At 57.3% G+C, this 18,989-nt stretch overlaps 5 protein-coding genes across 5 annotated transcripts; 4 read left to right on the top strand and 1 right to left on the bottom strand.

Annotated features, from left to right (window-relative positions):
- Positions 1-1,699: 1,699 nt before the first annotated feature.
- DCS_02705 (ubiquitin hydrolase) lies at positions 1,700-5,898 on the bottom strand (the record flags this gene model as incomplete). Its single annotated transcript, XM_040800032.1, has 3 exons — positions 1,700-3,730; positions 4,610-5,022; positions 5,079-5,898. 3 exons carry the CDS (start codon positions 5,896-5,898, stop codon positions 1,700-1,702), a joined length of 3,264 nt encoding a protein of 1,087 aa, XP_040660915.1.
- A 1,970-nt stretch (positions 5,899-7,868) lies between these two features.
- DCS_02704 (uncharacterized protein) lies at positions 7,869-9,875 on the top strand (the record flags this gene model as incomplete). The annotated part of the gene is made up of 8 exons (XM_040800031.1): positions 7,869-8,200; positions 8,266-8,460; positions 8,541-8,679; positions 8,738-8,812; positions 8,889-9,096; positions 9,159-9,525; positions 9,579-9,635; positions 9,713-9,875. 8 exons carry the CDS (start codon positions 7,869-7,871, stop codon positions 9,873-9,875), a joined length of 1,536 nt encoding a protein of 511 aa, XP_040660914.1.
- A 1,885-nt stretch (positions 9,876-11,760) lies between these two features.
- DCS_02703 (trimethyllysine dioxygenase) lies at positions 11,761-13,458 on the top strand (the record flags this gene model as incomplete). The annotated part of the gene is made up of 6 exons (XM_040800030.1): positions 11,761-11,828; positions 12,238-12,318; positions 12,375-12,492; positions 12,551-13,169; positions 13,238-13,309; positions 13,373-13,458. The coding sequence occupies 6 exons, from the start codon at positions 11,761-11,763 to the stop codon at positions 13,456-13,458; spliced, it is 1,044 nt and encodes a 347-aa protein (XP_040660913.1).
- Positions 13,459-14,149: 691 nt separating this feature from the next.
- On the top strand, positions 14,150-15,251 carry DCS_02702 (uncharacterized protein; the record flags this gene model as incomplete). The annotated part of the gene is made up of 4 exons (XM_040800029.1): positions 14,150-14,375; positions 14,456-14,839; positions 14,944-15,076; positions 15,137-15,251. The coding sequence occupies 4 exons, from the start codon at positions 14,150-14,152 to the stop codon at positions 15,249-15,251; spliced, it is 858 nt and encodes a 285-aa protein (XP_040660912.1).
- A 1,452-nt stretch (positions 15,252-16,703) lies between these two features.
- On the top strand, positions 16,704-18,673 carry DCS_02701 (serine/threonine-protein phosphatase 2B catalytic subunit; the record flags this gene model as incomplete). The annotated part of the gene is made up of 4 exons (XM_040800028.1): positions 16,704-16,872; positions 16,955-17,544; positions 17,636-18,543; positions 18,649-18,673. The coding sequence occupies 4 exons, from the start codon at positions 16,704-16,706 to the stop codon at positions 18,671-18,673; spliced, it is 1,692 nt and encodes a 563-aa protein (XP_040660911.1).
- Positions 18,674-18,989: the final 316 nt, after the last annotated feature.

Raw genomic sequence — 18,989 nt, 5'->3', positions numbered from 1 at the left:
CTGATACCTACTGCACTCCGTGCTTAAGTACAGTATAAGTAGAGGCTGTCATGTGTTATCGTTCATGACGTAAGTAGTGTACTTGCACTCCGTATACACGCTAAAAATTAGTGGTTGGTCGATGTGGGGCGCTATACGAACAATCGTACTGTATGGAGTACTTACTTGCTGTATGGTACTCCGTACATGTACTTGTAATACAAGTCAAACACGATGAATATCCAGTACGGAACCTACTGCGTAGTTGTACATGTACTTACTGTAAATACTTGTACAGTACCTCCATGTGCTCGAACACCGCAGTCTTGCCTACAAGTACAAGTACGCGTTCATGAATCGTTGACAGTACCTACTGTACTGTACTTGGATGTACGAGTACATGCACATGTACGCGCGTAGGTTAGAGGTACACACACACTTGGTGTACAACCACTCCGTACTTCAATCAGGGCCACAGACACCAATTGCAACGAGATTCAAGCAAGACAAGGTGATCTACATGTATTAATATAATACTTACTTAGTTGTACAATACAGTACAAGTAATGAAGTGTTCTGTACTTGTACGAGCACATGTTCATTGTACCCGCAAGGTGGACTCCGTACAGTATACTGTACTCGGCGCACGATTGGCATACTCAAGCTCTGTCGCGCCGATGCGCCAACGGGCCTGTAGCGGGGTTAAAGTCCGGGTAGTTAGTTACGTGACGGTGTCCACATTTGCGCCTATGTAAGCAGGCGTTGAGGACACATGGTGGTCGGGCAACAACAGCATCAAGAAGAACACCAATAGATTGATTCTGACCCATCTCGCGATACTTGATTCGTTGTAGCCCTAGGCCGGGCGATTCCCCTTTTCCTCTGTTGCATCATACTCCCTAGGTGTGCATGTAATGCTTTCGCACCACGCACTCCGCCCAAGGTTTGATTGTACACTATGGCAAACTTTGCGGCAGGAAATGCACTCGAACTCCCTCGTGCGTATCTATGTGTCCGTCCTGCACACGTGTCGGAGGAAGGGACCGACGGATTTGCACAAAACAGCTGACGACTCGGTGCGGTTGGGGAGGGGCGGCGACGATATCGAAAGCAACGGGTTCCAGGGCGCCGACCGGGGTTGTCAAGTGTCAAGTGCCAGGTGTAAAGCGTCAAGTGTCAAGTGTCAAATCCTGACAGCACGCACGCCCCGTCATCGCGCCATCATGCCTCGTCGTCGGCAGGCGGGACTGCCCGGCCGATCGGATGGGACGCGATGAGACTCCGCCCAACACCTTGTTTGCAGCATCGTCGTGGCATGCTGCACTTCACATCCGTCCTAGCACTCATGCTCGCACGCACCGAGTCTTGCACGTCCTGCTCGTGCTCTCTGCGGCACGGAAGCATGACAAGAGGAGGCAAACATACACCCTCGGCACGTGGCGTCGAAACTTGGCCGCAGCACGCACGCTCAGCGGCTGAAGACGGGCATTTCCGGTGAAGCCTTTCGTCGTTCCCTCTACCTTCATGACGGAACGAGCACCGGCCTATCGAACGGAGCTCTGCTCTTTCTTTTCTTCCTCCGTGTCAACTGCATCGCCATTGACGAGGCAACCGATTCGTTATTGTGCCGCCGGGCCAACCCCGTCGCCGCAAAGCCCGCCTTGAGGACGCGTCATGGCATCCCGCCATCATCCTTGGCCTCCTTGATTTTCGTCGTCTGCTACAAGTCCTCGTCGTCGCCCATCGGCAGAGGAATCTGATCAGCAGCACGCATCTCCCCCTCCCGAGCCCCCTTTGCACCGTCGGAAGCATCGCCCGACGCCAAGTCGGCGCGCGCCCCGCTCTGGAGCACCATGCCGGCATCGACGCATTGGTAGAAGAGCATAAACACGCCGGGCGAAAGCGACAGCACCGTCTCCTCGTCCACCTTGGCCACGTTGTGGTCGCTGAGCCTCCACCAGCCCGCGTTTTGTCTCTCCACTGGATCGCCGTCGTCTCTTTTCTCCGACCCGTCGCCGTCGTCTGCATCGTCCGAGTCTCGCGCGCCGACATCGTCGTCGGGAGCGGCAGCCTCGACGGCCGCCTCGGGCGTCGGATATTTCCGGTAGCAAATGTAGTGCCCGTTTTCGTGCCGTCCCGCGTGCGTTACGGCCGCCCGTAGCTCGTATATCGGCCCCGTCAGTCTCGACGGGCCGTCGTCCCCGGCCACCATGGATGCCCCGGCATCCGACTGCCATCGTTCCTCGACGCCGTCGCCGTCGCCGTCGCCGTCGGCCTTGCCCGCTTCCGCAACCGGTCGGCCGCCTTCCGAGCTGCCCAAGCACCACGGTCCGAGGTCAAGCGTCAAGGGGAAGCGGACGGGCGCCGAATTTTTTATCATGTCAAACGTCGTCGGATCAAACACGGAGCGGTTGACGTGGATAGCGAGGCTCTGCGGTGGACGGGCGATGACGATTTGCTTCGTCTTCGTCGTGCTCACCTTGCCGCGGCTCGATATCTTGCACTTTTCCGTCAACGTCTCGTCGTCAAAGTCGTCGTCCTCGAGCGCCGACTCGATGGCCTCGAGCCGCCGCAACGGCTCCGCCAGCTGCTCGGCCGTCGACGAGTCCTTCATCCTTTCGACCACCTTGGTCAGGAGCCTCTGGGCCCGCAGCAGCGTGCACTTGGCGCATTCGACGCCCTCGATCGCCTCGACCCTGCTGTAGGAATCGAGCCGCTCGTAGAGATCATGCCGGCTCTTGTCGAGGCCGAGGCTGAGGGTGAGGCAGTTGAATGGAATCATGGACAAGCCCTCGTGATGGCCGCACTGAACGCATGCGACCCGCTGCGCGAGCAAGCCCTCCAACGGGTTCTGCAGCGGCTTCATCGCCGACCGGTCCGCCTTCGACGACAGGCTCTGATAGCCGCTGTCGTCGCTGTGCTGGCTCGAAGTCGACGCCTTGGCGGCAAAGTCGGCCTCGAGCCCCGAATGCCGACGCGACCGGCCGACGGCCTCGCCGACGGCCCTGTCGATGTCGTCGAGCATCTTCGAGTAGTATTCCTGCGCATCCTGCTGCGTCCAGGTGCTCATCGACTTGAGCAAGCTCGGCGTCCAAATCGTCTTTCCGTTGTTCGACAGGTCGTTGAGGTCGTGGATCAGCGTGCGCAGCGTTCGGGCCACGTCGTTGCCCTGGCCCTGACCGTCCGGGTCGACGGTCCGCACGCAGGCCGACAGGTAGCCGGGAAAGGTGTCCAAGGCGGCGAGGCCTTGCAGTATGCTGTTCTGGTAGCACGAGTTGTCGCGGTTTCCCAGCCCGGCCGGGCGGCTCGGGTCGAGCTTGAGGCCCAGGACGGTCCCCGTCACCGACAGCGCTCGGGTCCTCGCCTGGTAGACCGAGGCCATCATGCCGCCCGAGCGGTCGAGGCCGAGGATCCTCCGCATGAGCTCGCTCTTGGCGCCATGTGTGGCCGGTTGCGCGTCGGACATGGGTCGCGTCGTCGTCGCACCGCTCATCCAGCCGTCGATGGCGTACAGCAGGGGCGCCGGCACGAGGAAGACGATCAAGTCCCACAGGGCGTACCCGATCGAGACGCCAACCGTTTCCAGCGACCCGTCTGGGCTGTAGAGCTTGAGTACGACGGCCCCGATCAAGGCGAGTGCGGTGAGGATGACCGATGGCTCGTTCCACCGATCCAAGAGCTGATCTCGTCGGCGCGGCTGTCGGTACGCGGTGCTTTGGCCCTCGTAAAAGTCTAGAAACTCCGAGTCGGACTGTTGGGGATTCATGCTGCAAGCTCTGCAGAGCCTCCAGCCTGCGTGCGGTTACGGCCCAAGGGTAGCGATAATGATCCTGCAGAAGCGGCACGAGGATGTTGCCATGGCCGGACCTTGAGCCGCAGGTTGGTACGGGGGCTGCTGCAGCAGTCTGCCGGTTCAACGAGGGCCTTGCGAGCCTTTTCTGGCACTTTCCATCCGAGCCGAGGCGGCAGGGGCGGGCAAGGCGGGGATGAGTAGGGACGCAAGAAAGGGCACGGTGGTTGAGCGTTGCACTTGCATCTATCTTTGCTGACGATGTAGTCGGATGGGTTGGGTCGCGGTGCCGTGCGGCCTCGGATTATCTAGCCTCCATCCAGCCTTGGTTTGGGGAAACCATTGGCGTGTCTCAAGTGCACGTGCGACTTGGCAGCCTCCCCAGTTTTTTAAGTAAGAAATATATTACTGTGAATTGCGGCACTTTCACAGAGCACGGAGTGTTATTCTCAGTTATTATTTCTTACCATTACTTTAAGTGCAGAACTTCCGTACTGTACGGAGTATTGCTCCGAGTAATTAGTGATGAGTACCTATTATTACTTTAAGTGAAGAGTTCCCGTATTGTACGGAGAATACTGTAAATTTCTGGGTAGTTGCATCTACTTTTAAGCATTGTAAGTACTTATTGTGCGGAGATATTTCTTATAGTAATACAGTAATACTTACTCATACACCAACATGTAACTAGGTATTACTCCTCCGTACAAAAGTGCTGATCCAATAGCACCACAGAGTGCTCCGTACGTGTTGCGGCAAGCCATGATTCCCATGTGCTTACTTCCAAGTGAACTATGCTTTCTCTCGCCACAAATGTTTTCCGACCCTATCCTAACGAACCGTTCGCACAAGCAGCGCTTCCAACCGTCGATGTTCCCAGAAACCCCCTCGTAGCAGATCATTGCTCACGAGCGGAAAGGCCAGATACGACCAGAGCAGACAGAGAGATATGTTCATGAAAGGCCGGAGGAGACTTGCGCGTGGCAGTTGCCTCGCCTTGTGGTCGAGAAATCCTTGACCAAAGATGCCAACAGGCTGCAGCAAGAAGAAGGCGAGCTGGCCGGCGTAAGGGCTGTTGTTGCGTCGGAACATGAGCGAACCGCACACATGCATGATGCCGGACATGATGAAAACGCTAAAGAGCTTGGCGGCTTTGCGCTGTGGCGACGACGTACCGCCGACGGCGTTTCCGACTTGGGTCGCAAGCAAACGAAAGCCGTGCTGAAAGTAGTCGTGCCAAGCATCATACAAACCTGTAGGCAGGGTAAGAAGGGAAACCATGAACAGAGGAAAGAAAGGAGAAGCCTACCGGGAATTCCGCGGTCGGCGAGGGCTCCGAGGCTCCCCCACGGATTGGGTTGAATGGCTCCGACGAGGCTCGTGTGGACGCCGGCCCTGAAGAAGGCGGCGGAAAGGATACTCGAGACAGAGTAGAACAGGTCGACGAGGGCGATGATGGACGCTATGCTCGTCGTGACGGCAACGAGACGAAACAGGGCACCCCACACGAAGCCCCGGGACGGGTACGCCTGGCCATGCAGCAAGACGTCTCGCACAGGCGGGAAGATGAAGGTCTGGCAGATGCCGATGCACACGAGGGACAGCGCCATGCGGCTGACCATGGCGGCGACGGTACTCGGCAGCGTCTGTGCCCTTTGCCGGAGGATTACCGTGTCCTGCACCGTCGTCTTGGGGGAGTGGAAGCGGCAGGGACGACCGTCAGAGGCCGAGTAGCACCAACCGACGAGTCTGAAGTCGAGCAGCAGGTCGACGATCCACGACAGCCGAGCCAGCGACACGGATGGAGGGTAGGGTTCCCAACAGTGGTGAAGGCCATCGTCGGCGGAGCGACTGCGCAGGCGGATGGCGAGAAAGTCCTTTCGGGGATCGTAGACCCAGAACATGAGGTAGGCGCGAAGGACGATCCACGGGGCCAAGAGTCCAAAGTAAAAGGCCAGCATGTGATTCTCGATGTCGACGACGGCCACGATCCACGCTGCCGACAAGGCGGTCGCGGCAATCACCGAAAGCCTTCTCGCCGGGCTGCGAAAGACATGGTCGGCGAAGAAGAGGCCTAGGAATGGCACAAGAGGGAGAAGAACAACGGGGATGGTCTGTGGCACCCGCATATCCAATGACAGGACCGAGTCATCTGACGATTGCCCAGCGATTGAGAGTTTTGGTGCGCGGAAGCAGCCGATGATTGCAACAAGGGACAAGTGTAAGTGCAAGTGCAAGTGCAAGTGCAAGAGTAAGAGTAAGAGTAAGAATAACGGTAAGGATAACGGTAACCGTAAACGTAACAGTGACAGTGACAGCCGCAGTGATAGTAGAGGTGACAGTAACTGGTTAGTTCCGTGGCTCACCGGAGGAAGCTCGATGCGGACGTGATGGCAGTAAAGACACTCATTAGACGAGGTCATGCACGCAACAGACGACGGAGCAGAGTAGACCTACGTCCACGACGTCTGGGCCACCCATAACGCTGAGGCGCGACTGATGATTGCATGATGAATTGATGATGGATTCTTTTCTTTGGTTTGTCGAGAGCTGAACGAACTTGGGGGTGCCACTGTCTCGAACGCATGTGGTTTAGCATCGTTCCAGTTTCCAGTCCAACGGCAAGAGCGATGCCGGATTTCGCGCTTCCTCGTTCGGAGCGTCCGTTCCATTCAGCGACACCCGGGCGCTAGCGAATCGCTACTCCCGCCGGCATCCGCGTGCATTAGTGAGAGCGCGCACATACATACTGTTACGCTGTACTTGTGCTGTGCAGGCGAGCAGCACCTAGCGCATGTACTCCCTACCAGTTGCGCGACTGAGGCTACCTTTGCCGCAAGTACTGTACACGTACGCCTACCAGGTACCTACCTACCTGTGGTGCCAGTAGCACGTTGGCTGGTCTGTTTCGAAAGTTTCCTGGGTTCGCGCCCATCTAGAGCGGAAAGGGTAGCGATGAGGATGGCGAGCGGACGATTGGCCGCCAGCCTCAAAGCTTGTCGTTTGTCGCCAGGACCTGGACCCTCGGGGCTGCAGCTCCCGGCAGCTAGGCTCCCGGTTCCAGGCTCAGGGCTCCGGGCTCCAGGCTCGATGCTCGAGGCGAGGCCCCATGCGCCGCCAGCAGGCTCTGGACCGCCATGCCGGAGAAGCGTCGCGCCACCATTGCACGGCAGCAGCCATCATTTCCACCTGTGTTTTCCCTGCCCACCTGGCAACTTCCGCCGTTTTGTTGTCGCGCCACGAGGATTACAATGCTGAGACACCAGTCCTGGAACACCGCTGAAGGTGGCCTCGTTGGCTGTGGGGAAATGCAATCGAGGGCTGAACGACTCGGCTTGTCCGATTTGCTTTGTGCTTGCAAATCATACCAAGTAATCTCCCCATCACATGTGTGGTTTTGGCGGCGGCATAGTGCGGCGTGCAAGTGTTCAAGTACTGTGCATCTACAGTAAGTGCGTCGAAATGCATGTAGCATGTACTCCGTGCACACGGCCAAACCATACATGGACGCAAGTACTCCGTACCATGCACATTCATGTGCTTGCACTTCCACTTCGACCTCGTCGAAGAACTCGAACCCTGCGGAGGCTCAAACCACACACTGTGCAGCACGCCTGCACGTTGCGGTCGGGAGCCGCAAGTCGTCGATGCCATTCTCGTCCCGAGTCCCGACAAGAGACAGCCCCTACAGATGCCGCTGACTAGGTACGTGTAGTTATGCTTCCGCTGGCAGTTTGCCATGTTAAGCCACTGCAGCAGCCGTGGACTGACTGCCTGCTTCACTTATCTCGAGCCCATCGATTGGTTACCGATACTCATCGGACCCCCTGACGCCATCAGACTACCGACCGAGCATGCCAAAAACGATGCTATGCTGCATCGGTACTCGTACCTCTGCCAGCCTCTAGTGGCAGAGAAGCAAGACGTCTCCTTGCTCGACCGTATAAGTGAACATGAGCGGCTTCATGGCTTGCACGGAGCGCCATCTGGCAACTTACCACCCTCGGTCCTATCCTCCATCCCATGTGCCAACGATTGACCAACGATTGACCTCCCATCTCCAGCCAGGACCTATCCAGAGCAGCATACCGGGTACGCCATGATCGTCCTCGTCGCCCTCGTCGCCCTGCTCCTCTATGGCCTCGCCGTATGGCGCAAGGAACGCACATCTCCCTTGCGGAAAGTGCCCGGTCCTTGGTACGCGCCATGGACGTCGTTACCTCTCGCGTACCTGTACTCTCGCGGTACGATTTGGAAGCATGTCCAGTCGAGCCATCAAAAGTACGGCGATGTCGTTCGGCTTGGTCCTCGAAACGTCTGGGTCGCCAAGCCCGCCCGAGACGTCTTTTCGAAGAAGACGGACTTCCCCAAGACGGCCGTCTACGCCGAGCTGGCCGCGAACCGACACTACCCCGGCTTGGTGGGGGAAATGTGATTGCACCTCCTGCTTGCCGCTGGCCGTTTCCATCGCTGACATGCGCTTCCTTCTTTTCCAGCCGCAACGAAAATCACAGGCAACTGAGAAGACTGTTTGAACCGGCCTTCACCACCGGCTCGGTCGACGCATTGGAGCCCGTCTTCACGAGCTGTCTTGCCGCCTTGATGGACAACTATTCCAACATGGCCGTCCGAGGACTCGACGGCTTCGATACCGACCTCATGGTCGATCTGCATCATCTCGCTCTCGACATGTGAGTATGGACGACACGAACGATTCGAGCGTGTTGCTGCAACGATGCCATCCGATGGCCTGACGTTTCTGCCCTTCCAGAATCGGAGAAACCTGCTTCGGCCAACGATTCGGCCAGGTGGACAAATTGTTCAGCTCCAACTCGACGCGTACAAAGGAACAGGAAGCGTGGTCCAAGATACCGCGCGCGATCTTCGAAGGACAGGCGCGCCGATATCGGGTACGCATTGCCAGCCATGATGGCGAGCTTCTGCTGACGCACATGTCGTGCGCCGTAGACGGTGTTTCTGAAACGATTCCTGCGACGCTTCGGTTGGGACATGACCTTTAGTTGGCCCCAGTTCATGACCCAAGTGAGTGCAGTGCTCGCGCGCGACGCACACGCCGTGCATGCCTCGTTCGCACGCTAACGGGTGTCCGGACGGACAGGCCATAACCAACCTCATCGACGAGAGGCAGTCACGGGCGAAAGCTGGCGGACAACCCGTCCGAGAGGATATTCTCCACCACTTTCTGAACAATGGACAGGCGGCGACCAAGGGCGATGCTGGCGCGCCTGCGGGCATGGAGATGAACCACCAGTACATCATTGATAACATGTCGGAGATTTTCCTGACCGGATCGGAGACTTCGGCTTGTGCGACTCTCTCGACGGCATCCTGGTTTGCTGTTTCCGCGGCTGACACTCGTTTGCCTTAGACACCATGACCTGCTTCTGCATGGAGATGGCGAGGAACCCAGATGTCGCAGAGAAGCTGTACGCGTCCCTGCCCGTGCTTGGGCCGCAGGACAGCCTCATCAGCGACAAGAGCATCCGAGAGTCGGAAAATTTTGAGTATTTGGAGGCATGCATCAAAGAGGTCCTTCGACTGCACCCGGTCATATCGGAGCTCGGACGACACTGCATGCGGGATGATTACGAGGTCGACGGGTACCGGCTTCCCAAGCACACGATCCTGTGCGCTTCCGTCATGAGACTGCAGCGGCACGAGAAGTACTGGCCCCAGCCCATGAGGTTTTGGCCCGAGAGGTGGCTCTCCGACGAGCCAGAGAGCGTGGATCCTAGGTACGTCGAGATGCACGCCCAATGTCGACGTGGCACTAACGGATGCGACACAGCACCCAAGAGGCGTACATGCCATTTTCTCACGGCAACCATGCTTGCATCGGCAAAAGGTATGTTCCATTGTGCCCACCCGTCACCGGGAAGCCTTGTCTGAGTGCGTGCCTTTGTGCTGACGGCCGATGCAAAGGTACGCCTACGCCGAAATGCGAACCGTTCTCGTCAACCTCTTTTCGCGCTTCCGTGTCACAGAAGTTGCCGAGCAGAAGGTTGACTTCCGGCTCTACGTCACCATGCAATTTTACGACAACAGCTGGAAGGCCAAGCTTGTGCCGCGTTGGAAGTGCGGTTGAGTTTGGCTTCCGAGGATATTCATTGGATACTCTCCGTACCAGTAGGCAGGCGTTTTGTTCTCTGGGCAGCATTCAATTTTGTCCCAGATTTATTTTTCAAACCAAGGCCATTCTGACTGGCCAGTGGCATCGTCGTAGGAATGCGTCGTCGATTGTCAATCAAGCTGCCCATCATCCATCACCGCCCTCTACGTACTATGCATATTCAGTAAGTGCGGAGTAATTAATACTTGTACGGGGTAGTTGTACTGTGGTTGTAGTTGTACTGTGGTTGTAGTTGTACTGTGGTTGTAGTTGTACTGTGGTTGTAGTTGTACTGTGGTTGTAGTTGTACTGTGGTTGTAGTTGTACTGTGGTTGTAGTTGTACTGTGGTTGTAGTTGTACTGTAGTTGTAGTTGTACTGTACTGTAGTTGTAGTTGTACTGTACTGTAGTTGTTGTTCTGTAGTTGTTCTATAATAGTTGTAGTTGCACGGTAATACTTACTGCACTAAGTATTATGGAAGTTGTATCCATGTTCAGCTGCACCATTGCCCCGCAGAACTGACCCATGTGATGTGGGTAATTCGTACGAGTACGGAGTAGTAGTTGCAAGTACCAGCAGATAAGACTCTGTAGTACCTAGTACTTGTTCATATAGGATACGTTAAGTACGGAGTACAAGTGCAAGTACAAGCATTACAATACACCAAAGTACTTACATGTAAGTAAGGTCAACGCAGTATTCGTTTAGGTGCTAGGTGCTCTGTACACGTATAGTAGGTGCGCATGTACTCTGTACTTGCATGTATTTACGACACCTACAGTACTAGGTACATACCTTACCTAGTACTTGTACCGAGGGAAGTGCGCATTCAAATTCTTGTAAGTACATGTACGGCGTACAGCTAAGTACAGGAAAAGGGTGAATACTTACTTGTGCGTACTTGTACCGTTATGTACTACAGCTAGTCCAAAGGCGGCTGCTGAAGAATGAGTAATAGCAGCTATTCCGTTCTCGTGCATTATTTGTACAGTGTGTATTACCTCTCCTATCTCGTGCTCCGGATTGAGAATGCCCATGGAATACAAGCAAGTAGGTGTACTTGTATGGGGTACTCCGTACATGTAAGTTGATCCTCTGTCCCGCAATATCGTGTCAATTGTGATTTGTATCCGATTTGTCCCATCTCACATTAATATCCACATTTATTTTACTTTGGGCGACTGCGAGCCGTGAAGGCTGCAATCGAACGCAATTTCTGGTACGCAGTACAGGACTACATACAGTACAACTACAGTATAATAGTATCACTTGAGTACAAGTACTCCCGCACAGAGATGGGAGTACCTACGAGTACGTAGTTACTACTGAGCACTTAGTAATAGTGCACAATATTTCATCTGGCATCAGCTCTTGTATTACCACGTACGTTGTAAGGAAGTAAGTACTTACTTGTACTTAGCTTCCAAACACTGAACAGGCTAGCTCGTCGGCCGAGTCACAACCATGGTACTGTGGCCAATGAGACGGAGAAGCCGCTGCCCCGTGGACTGAGCTCACGATTGGCTGCGCATTTAGATTTCCATCATGACCTACCTGACCAGGTCCCTTTGACCGGAGATTTATCTCAAGATTCCTGCATCGTTCGATAAAAAGAACAGCCATCGATTTGCGTACTATAGCTGGTGGACGAAAAAGCCTGCGCATGGCTTCTTCAATTGGCTCCATTTGTAGAGCCTCTAGGTAATAACTACTCTCGCCTCTGGACGGTCCAGGTCATACATTCACTAAAATGAACTTCACCGTAGCAGCTGGCCTGCAAGATTTGGCCGGGGCCGAGTTCCAACCCTATGGCGAACGGGGCTGCCTGCTCGGAACTCAGCACGATGCTACGCCACGAGCATGGAAACCGACTCGCGCAGCCTTTTCTTAATGAATGATGATGCCGGCAACAAGGTTCGCACTCGAATGTAAGTGTGCTTGACTGCCAGTGTCCACCCGTCCACCGTCCCCCGTCCACCGTCCCCCGATGCAGCTGCTCATGGTTCTAGGTCCAAACTGTGGTTGCGGTAAGCAGGCCAAAGGCAATTGTTGATTCCCTTTCCGAACTTGACAATGGCAGGGACAATTGCCGATGCAAGGAATGCGTAAACCAAGATACGCTGCAGCGAAACTTCAACACGTTCGAGGTATCGTAATCAGCCGCCCCAGAAGTCGCCGCAACGATGCAAGCTCACATCGGATCAGATACCAGAAGATGTTGCGCCCCGGGACCTTGCGCAGACGAGCGAGGGTGTTGAGATTTTGTGTAACTAGTTGCTCCTCATGCGCTCTCTGCCTGCGTCGTCGCTGATTCGCCAAAGGGTCGGACTCCCATAGGAGCAGGTACACCTGGGACTGGCTTCTGTCAACGGTGCCCGGTCAGGCTCAGGATGGGAACCGGAAGCTCTCGAATGACGAGTGAGTCTTCTGTCAAGCCCATCGGCCGCCCAAGAAGTCACTCATGACCTTTTCAGGGGCAAGAGGCTCTGGGGAAGTGACGTTGCGTCGAACCCCCCCGAAGTCTTGTTCGATCACGTCATGAACCCAACCCCCAATAACAACCACGGGATGGCGGAGTTGACGAGCAAGATCGTAAGGAGCCATTGTCAAGCCCAGCGCCCTCGCCACTAACGAACCATGATGGCGGCAGCACTCGTACGGCTTCTGCTTTGTTGCCGGTACGCCCGCGACGCCCGAAGCCACCAACGAGCTGCTGGAGCGGATCGGGCCCATCCGAAACACCCACTACGGCGGCTTCTACGACTTTGTGCCGGACCTCGCCAAGGCGGACACTGCCTACACGAACCTCGCCCTCGCCGCCCACACGGACACGACCTATTTCACCGAGCCGGCGGGCATTCAGGCCTTCCACCTGCTCTCCCACACACCGCCGCCCGCCAACCGAGCGACGGGCGGCGGCAGCGACGACGACCCCCTCGGCGGCCAATCCCTCCTCGTGGATGGATTCTACGCCGCCGAGAGACTGAGGGAGGAAGCGCCGACGGACTTTGACGTGCTCGGCGCCTCGAACATTCCCTGGCACGCGAGCGGCAACGAGGGCGTCGCCGTGGCCCCGGACAGGGCGTACCCCGTCATCGAGACGCACGACAAGGCGCTGCGGCGCATCCGCTGGAACAACGATGACCGTGGTGTCGTGCCGTTGACCATGGATGTCGACAGGTGGTACGCGGCGGCGCGGAAGTGGGACGAGCTTCTCCGAAGGCGAGATGCCGAATACTGGTTCCAGCTTGTGCCGGGCCGCGTGCTGAGTGAGTGGAGATGGAACGAGCAGTCGTGGCGGAGCGTGCGTCGACGGATGCTGACGGACGGTTCGTAGTCTTTGACAACTGGCGGGTCCTGCACGGTCGAAGTGCGTTCGAGGGACTTCGGCGCATCTGCGGTGGCTACAGTACGTGCCGTCGAGACGAGCCCCCATACTCTGTCGTCGCCACCCACTGACCATGTTCTGCAGTCAACCGAGACGACTTTGTCTCTCGCTGGAAGACGACCAACTTTCCCAACGACGAGGTGATTGCGGCCAACATGCAGCTAAGATGAGTAGAATGAGGACCGACGTTGACGCATGCCAACACATGTCACCGAGCGAATCGTCGTCGGGGATGATGAGGGGCGGAAGAACGGGAGGAAGAGTCGGAGGTTTATCGTTGACGTGTACAAATAACCGTAGACATTCCCGCAAAGCAGATAGAATAATGAGCCGAGGTTGGCTCGATGTTGCCGCCGAGCCATGGGTCCCTGCTTGATCCGCCATCGATGACGAGAGAAAGGCATCCCGAGATGCAAGTAGAGCGTCACCCTCCCCGCTATTGCGATATTTATTGATGCTGCATGTACCACGTGTGACTACCAAACTGCCCTTTCGATGCAAAGATGAGCACCAAGCAGGCTCCAACGAAGCTGCATCTGCACGCACACTGTCGATGGATGGTCCCGGCAGACAGACAGATGTTGGGTCCACGGCTCACCACTCCAAGTGCTGCACGCTACGGTGCGTGTGCACAAGCGTCAGCCTCAAGCTGCAGGCTCCGCCGACTCCGCACAGCACGCTTCGTCCTGGCCGCCATTGCATCACCCCCTCTTCAAGGGTCGGCTCCGACATGCACGAAGCTCGTCATCCCTTCGGTTGCCGTCCAGCCACCATCGCCTTCCACCGTCATCCTTCGACCGCCTACCTACTCGCCGCCTCCCGACTCATTTGCCGCCCAATCCCAAGCCATCTCTCGCCGCCATGGATGCCAACAAGGCCGGCGTCGACGTTCCCGAGGGCGACCGCGTCCTGCCCCTCTTCTCCCTCAAGGGCCGGACAGCCATCGTGTCCGGTGCCGGTGCCGGCATTGGCCTCGCCGTCGCTCACGCCTTTGCCGAGGCGGGCGCCAACGTCGCCATCTGGTACAACAGCAACAAGCAGGCCCTGGACGAGGCCGAGAGGATTGTGAAGACGTACGGGGTCAAGTGTGAGTAGAGGAGCCACCCCGCCTCCGATGCATCCCCCGATGCATCCTCGCCTGTGCCCGCCTGGGTGACCCTTCCGCAGGCAAGGCTTACCAGGTCGACGTCATGTCCGCCGAGGCGGTCGACCAGGCCATCACCGACATCGTCGTGGAATTCAACGGCCGGCTCGACATCTTCGTCGCCAACTCGGGCATCGCGTGGGCCGAAGGATCCTTCGTCGACGGTCCGGCCGACAAGGCGAAAAAGGTCATGGCCGTCAACGTCGACGGCGTCATGTGGTGCGCCAAGAGTGCCGGTGCTCACTTCCGCCGGCAGAAGCAGGAGGGCACGACCATCGACGGCAAGCCTCTCGCGAATTTTCTCACCGGCTCCTTCATCGCGACGGCATCCGTCAGCGGCACCATCGTCAACCTTCCCCAAATGCAGGCCGTCTACAACGCTTCCAAGGCGGCCGTCATCCAGTTTTGTGAGCCCCTCCGCCTTTCCACCACCCATCTCGGAGAAGAAGTCGCGGGAGAAGCGGTCAAGGAAAAAGAAGCAGCATGGCGAAAGCTAACGAGGGAAATAAAGGCAAGAGTCTGGCGATCGAGTGGACGGCATTTGCGCGCGTCAACACCGTCTCGCCCGGGTACATCCAGACAGACATGACGAGCTTCGCGCCGCCGGAAATGAAGAAGGAGTGGATAGAGAGGATCCCGATGAGGTGAGTTTGTCGTCTGCCGTGGGCATGAAGCGGAACGCGTGCTGACAGACCGTTGATTAGACGCGAGGGGCGTCCCAACGAGCTCAAAGGTTGCTACCTGTACCTAGCGAGCGATGCGTCCTCGTACACGTCGGGCTTGGACATGATCGTCGACGGCGGCTACTGCCTGCCATGACCGAACCGACGAGGGAAACGGTGAAGGGTGGCTACGATCGATTCACGATGGAGGTGCATGGGCCATTCGTCGGGAGACGTTTGCACCCTCCGACACATTGGACGTGCCAAGCATCGAGCACTGGTTTCGTAGCCGTTGTGCATCAATCCATCATGTTCGTTGGCCATCCGTAGGGCATGGACATGTAATGTACGTGTACCTTCAACGATCCGACGGCGAGGTGGGATCGCCCTGATGTAGAACCATCGATTCGTTCCGGACGGCAATGTCTCCAAGTCGACATGTCCCAGGACGAGGGTGGAGGGTCGATAGGAGGAGGCAGAGCGGCAGTGGGCTGATGGACTCGTACACCCCGTACACCGTGACTGTGGATGACAGATTGTCCCGGTAATAATTATTACTCCGTACAAGTACTGTAATGCTCCGTACAAGTACTGTAATGCTCCGTACAAGTACTGTACTGCTCCGTACAAGTACTGAACTGCTCCGTACAAGTACTGAACTGCTCCGTACAAGTAGGTACTGTACTTACTGTAATACTCCGGAAAAAGTACAAGTAATAGCGCATGAAGTCGAGCAGCCACAGTGGATTGCACCACAACTGCTTGTATTAGTTGTACAGTAATTACAGTATGGGGTACAGAGTACGGAGTACCGTTCGTGGTAATTTAGTATTAATTACTTAGCTAGAAGGACAGGTAGGAACCTAAGCATTCGTATCCGTACTTGTACATTTCTTGTGCATACTTACTCAAGTAAGTATACTCCGTACTCCGTACTTGTACATTTCTTGTGCATACTTACTCAAGTAAGTATACTCCGTACTCCGTACTTGTACATGTACTTGTACTGTACTTGTACTCTACTTGCACTCGAGTACCTAGTACTTGTACTTAGGTAGTCGCCAGCAGTGCTAGGCGGCTAGTGCTTGTACAGCGCAATGGAGGGGAAGCTTCCCGAAAGAGGCGCCGCTGATTGGACGGCTTTGCGGCCGCGACCCCATCCTGCTCCACAGCTCCCAGTTCGCTCCCAGGTGGCAGCACACCGTCCGTCCGATTCGCCTCGTAATCCACCTTTCTCCTCCGACTCCCTGTGTCTCCGCGTCGGCGTCTGCACTCGCTCTGCTGCTCTGCCGCCCACCTAAACCCCAGCCCACCCAGACAAAAGGCAAAACCAACGGCCGTACCTCGATTCGAGCACCCTGACGCATACGTTGCTTATTTCTTTACTTTTGCCGCCAAACCCTCCCGTCGACGACCGACCCCCTCGTCCGACACCTCTCGCTGGTCGTGAGCTTTCCTTTGCCGTCTGTCTCGGTAGTCCGTCTCGTCTCGGCACTCGACAAGCCAGGCCGACGACGTCCATCCCCCAACCCTTCGCCAACCTCGTGCCGCCTCCCGACCCTCTCCGCCTCTGCCCGTCCCGCAGCGCGCCCTTGGACGACTCGCCAGCATGGATCGCGAGGAGGAGCCCCCGTCGGTCGAGGTGCGCCGCACCCAGCAGCAGGTCAACAATGCCATCCGCGCCATCCAGGAGAAGAAGCCGATCCCGGAGATTGACTTTTCCATCCACACCATGGAGGACGGCTCCCAGGTGAGCACCATGGAGCGCGTGTGCAAAGGTACGTTCCCTTCCTTGGTCGCCGCCGCCGCCGTCGCCGCCGTCGCCTCGTTCGTCGTTCTGACCTCTCCGCCCGCCGTCAGACGTCCAGGCCCCCGCCATGTCCAAACCGACGGACGAGCAGTTCTACTCGGACGAGAGCCGCACGAAGCCCGACATCAACTTCCTCAAGCAGCACTTCTACCGCGAGGGCCGCCTGACCGAGGAGCAGGCTCTCTTCATCCTCAAGACCGGATCCGACATCCTGCACGCCGAGCCCAACCTTCTCGAGATGGACGCCCCCATCACCGTCTGCGGCGACGTCCACGGCCAGTACTACGATCTCATGAAGCTCTTCGAGGTCGGAGGCGACCCGGCCGAGACGCGCTACCTCTTCCTCGGCGACTACGTCGACCGCGGCTACTTCAGCATCGAATGCGTCCTCTACCTCTGGTCCCTCAAGATTCACTATCCCAAGTCGCTCTGGCTCCTGCGCGGCAACCACGAGTGTCGGCATCTGACCGACTACTTCACCTTCAAGCTCGAGTGCAAGCACAAGTACTCCGAGACCGTCTACGACGCCTGCATGGAGGCCTTCTGCAGCCTGCCCCTCGCCGCCGTCATGAACAAGCAGTTCCTCTGCATCCACGGCGGCCTCAGCCCCGAGCTGCACACGCTCGATGACCTGAAGAGCGTGAGTCCCGACGGCCGCCCCCGTCCGCCCCCGTCCGCCCCCCCCCCCCCCCTCGGCCGACCTGCCGCTGACCGACGCCTGACCCCGGCAGATTGACCGTTTCAGGGAGCCCCCCACCCAGGGGCTCATGTGCGACATTCTCTGGGCCGATCCGCTCGAGGATTTCGGCCAGGAAAAGTCGAGCGACTACTTCCTCCACAACCACGTGCGCGGCTGCTCCTACTTCTTCTCCTACCCGGCCGCCTGCGCCTTTCTGGAGAAGAACAACCTGCTGTCGGTGATTCGCGCGCACGAGGCCCAGGACGCAGGCTACCGCATGTACCGCAAGACCCGCACCACCGGCTTCCCCAGCGTCATGACCATCTTCTCCGCGCCCAACTACCTCGACGTCTACAACAACAAGGCGGCCGTGCTCAAGTACGAGAACAATGTCATGAACATTCGTCAGTTCAACTGCACCCCCCACCCCTACTGGCTTCCCAACTTCATGGACGTCTTCACCTGGTCCTTGCCCTTTGTCGGCGAGAAGATCACCGACATGCTCATCGCCATCCTCAGCACCTGCTCCGAGGAGGAGCTCAAGGAGGAGACCCCTTCGTCGAACTCGCCGCAGTCGCCGACGGCGTCCCTGCCGCCCGACGATCCCAACTCGGTCGAGTTCAAGCGGAGGGCCATCAAGAATAAGATCCTGGCCATCGGTCGCATGTCGCGCGTCTTCCAAGTCCTGCGAGAGGAGTCTGAAAAGGTTACGGAGCTTAAGACCGTCTCCGGCGGAAGGCTGCCCGCGGGAACCTTGATGCTCGGGGCCGAGGGCATCAAGAACGCCATCAGCTCCTTCGAGGATGCTCGTAAGGTCGACTTGCAGAATGAGCGCCTGCCTCCGAGCCACGAGGAGGTGGTCAAGCACCAGGAGGAGGAGCGGGCGTCGGCGCTCCAGAAGGCCGCTCAGGATGCCGAGAACGACACCAAGGTGCAGCAGCTTGCGAGGAGACTTAGCACGTGAGTTTTTCCTCCTCCCTCGACACCCCTCGACTCTGCCGCCGCCGCCGCCGCCGCCGCCGCCGCCGCCAGTAGCCCGAGCTAACCGACGCCTTTCGTCGCCAGGGACCGCAAGCATCGAGGGCCGTGAGCGGTGATGCTCAGCTGCCCTGTGCGACAAGTCTCAACGTGACGGGGCATCGTCTCGCGCCGCCACGCTCATGGCTGTGGCATGATCTTGCACCTTGGCGTTGCTTGCTTCCAATCGGTTCCATCATGACGAAAGGGAGGGCTATCGATGGGGAGGGCGCCCGGGCGGCCGGTATTAGAGGCAAGGGAAATGGAACAGCTTGAAGTATTCATGGCGGTATTTCGTACGCACAAGACGGCTCAGGACATGCCGCTTTGACTTGTCCTGAGCCGTATCGACCGCAGACTTCCACGTATGAGGGTCAACTTCGGTCAAT

Source organism: Drechmeria coniospora, chromosome 01, assembly GCF_001625195.1.
Source record: "Drechmeria coniospora strain ARSEF 6962 chromosome 01, whole genome shotgun sequence".
Lineage (NCBI taxonomy): Eukaryota > Fungi > Ascomycota > Sordariomycetes > Hypocreales > Ophiocordycipitaceae > Drechmeria > Drechmeria coniospora.
This window is presented reverse-complemented; position numbering and strand designations above follow the sequence as displayed.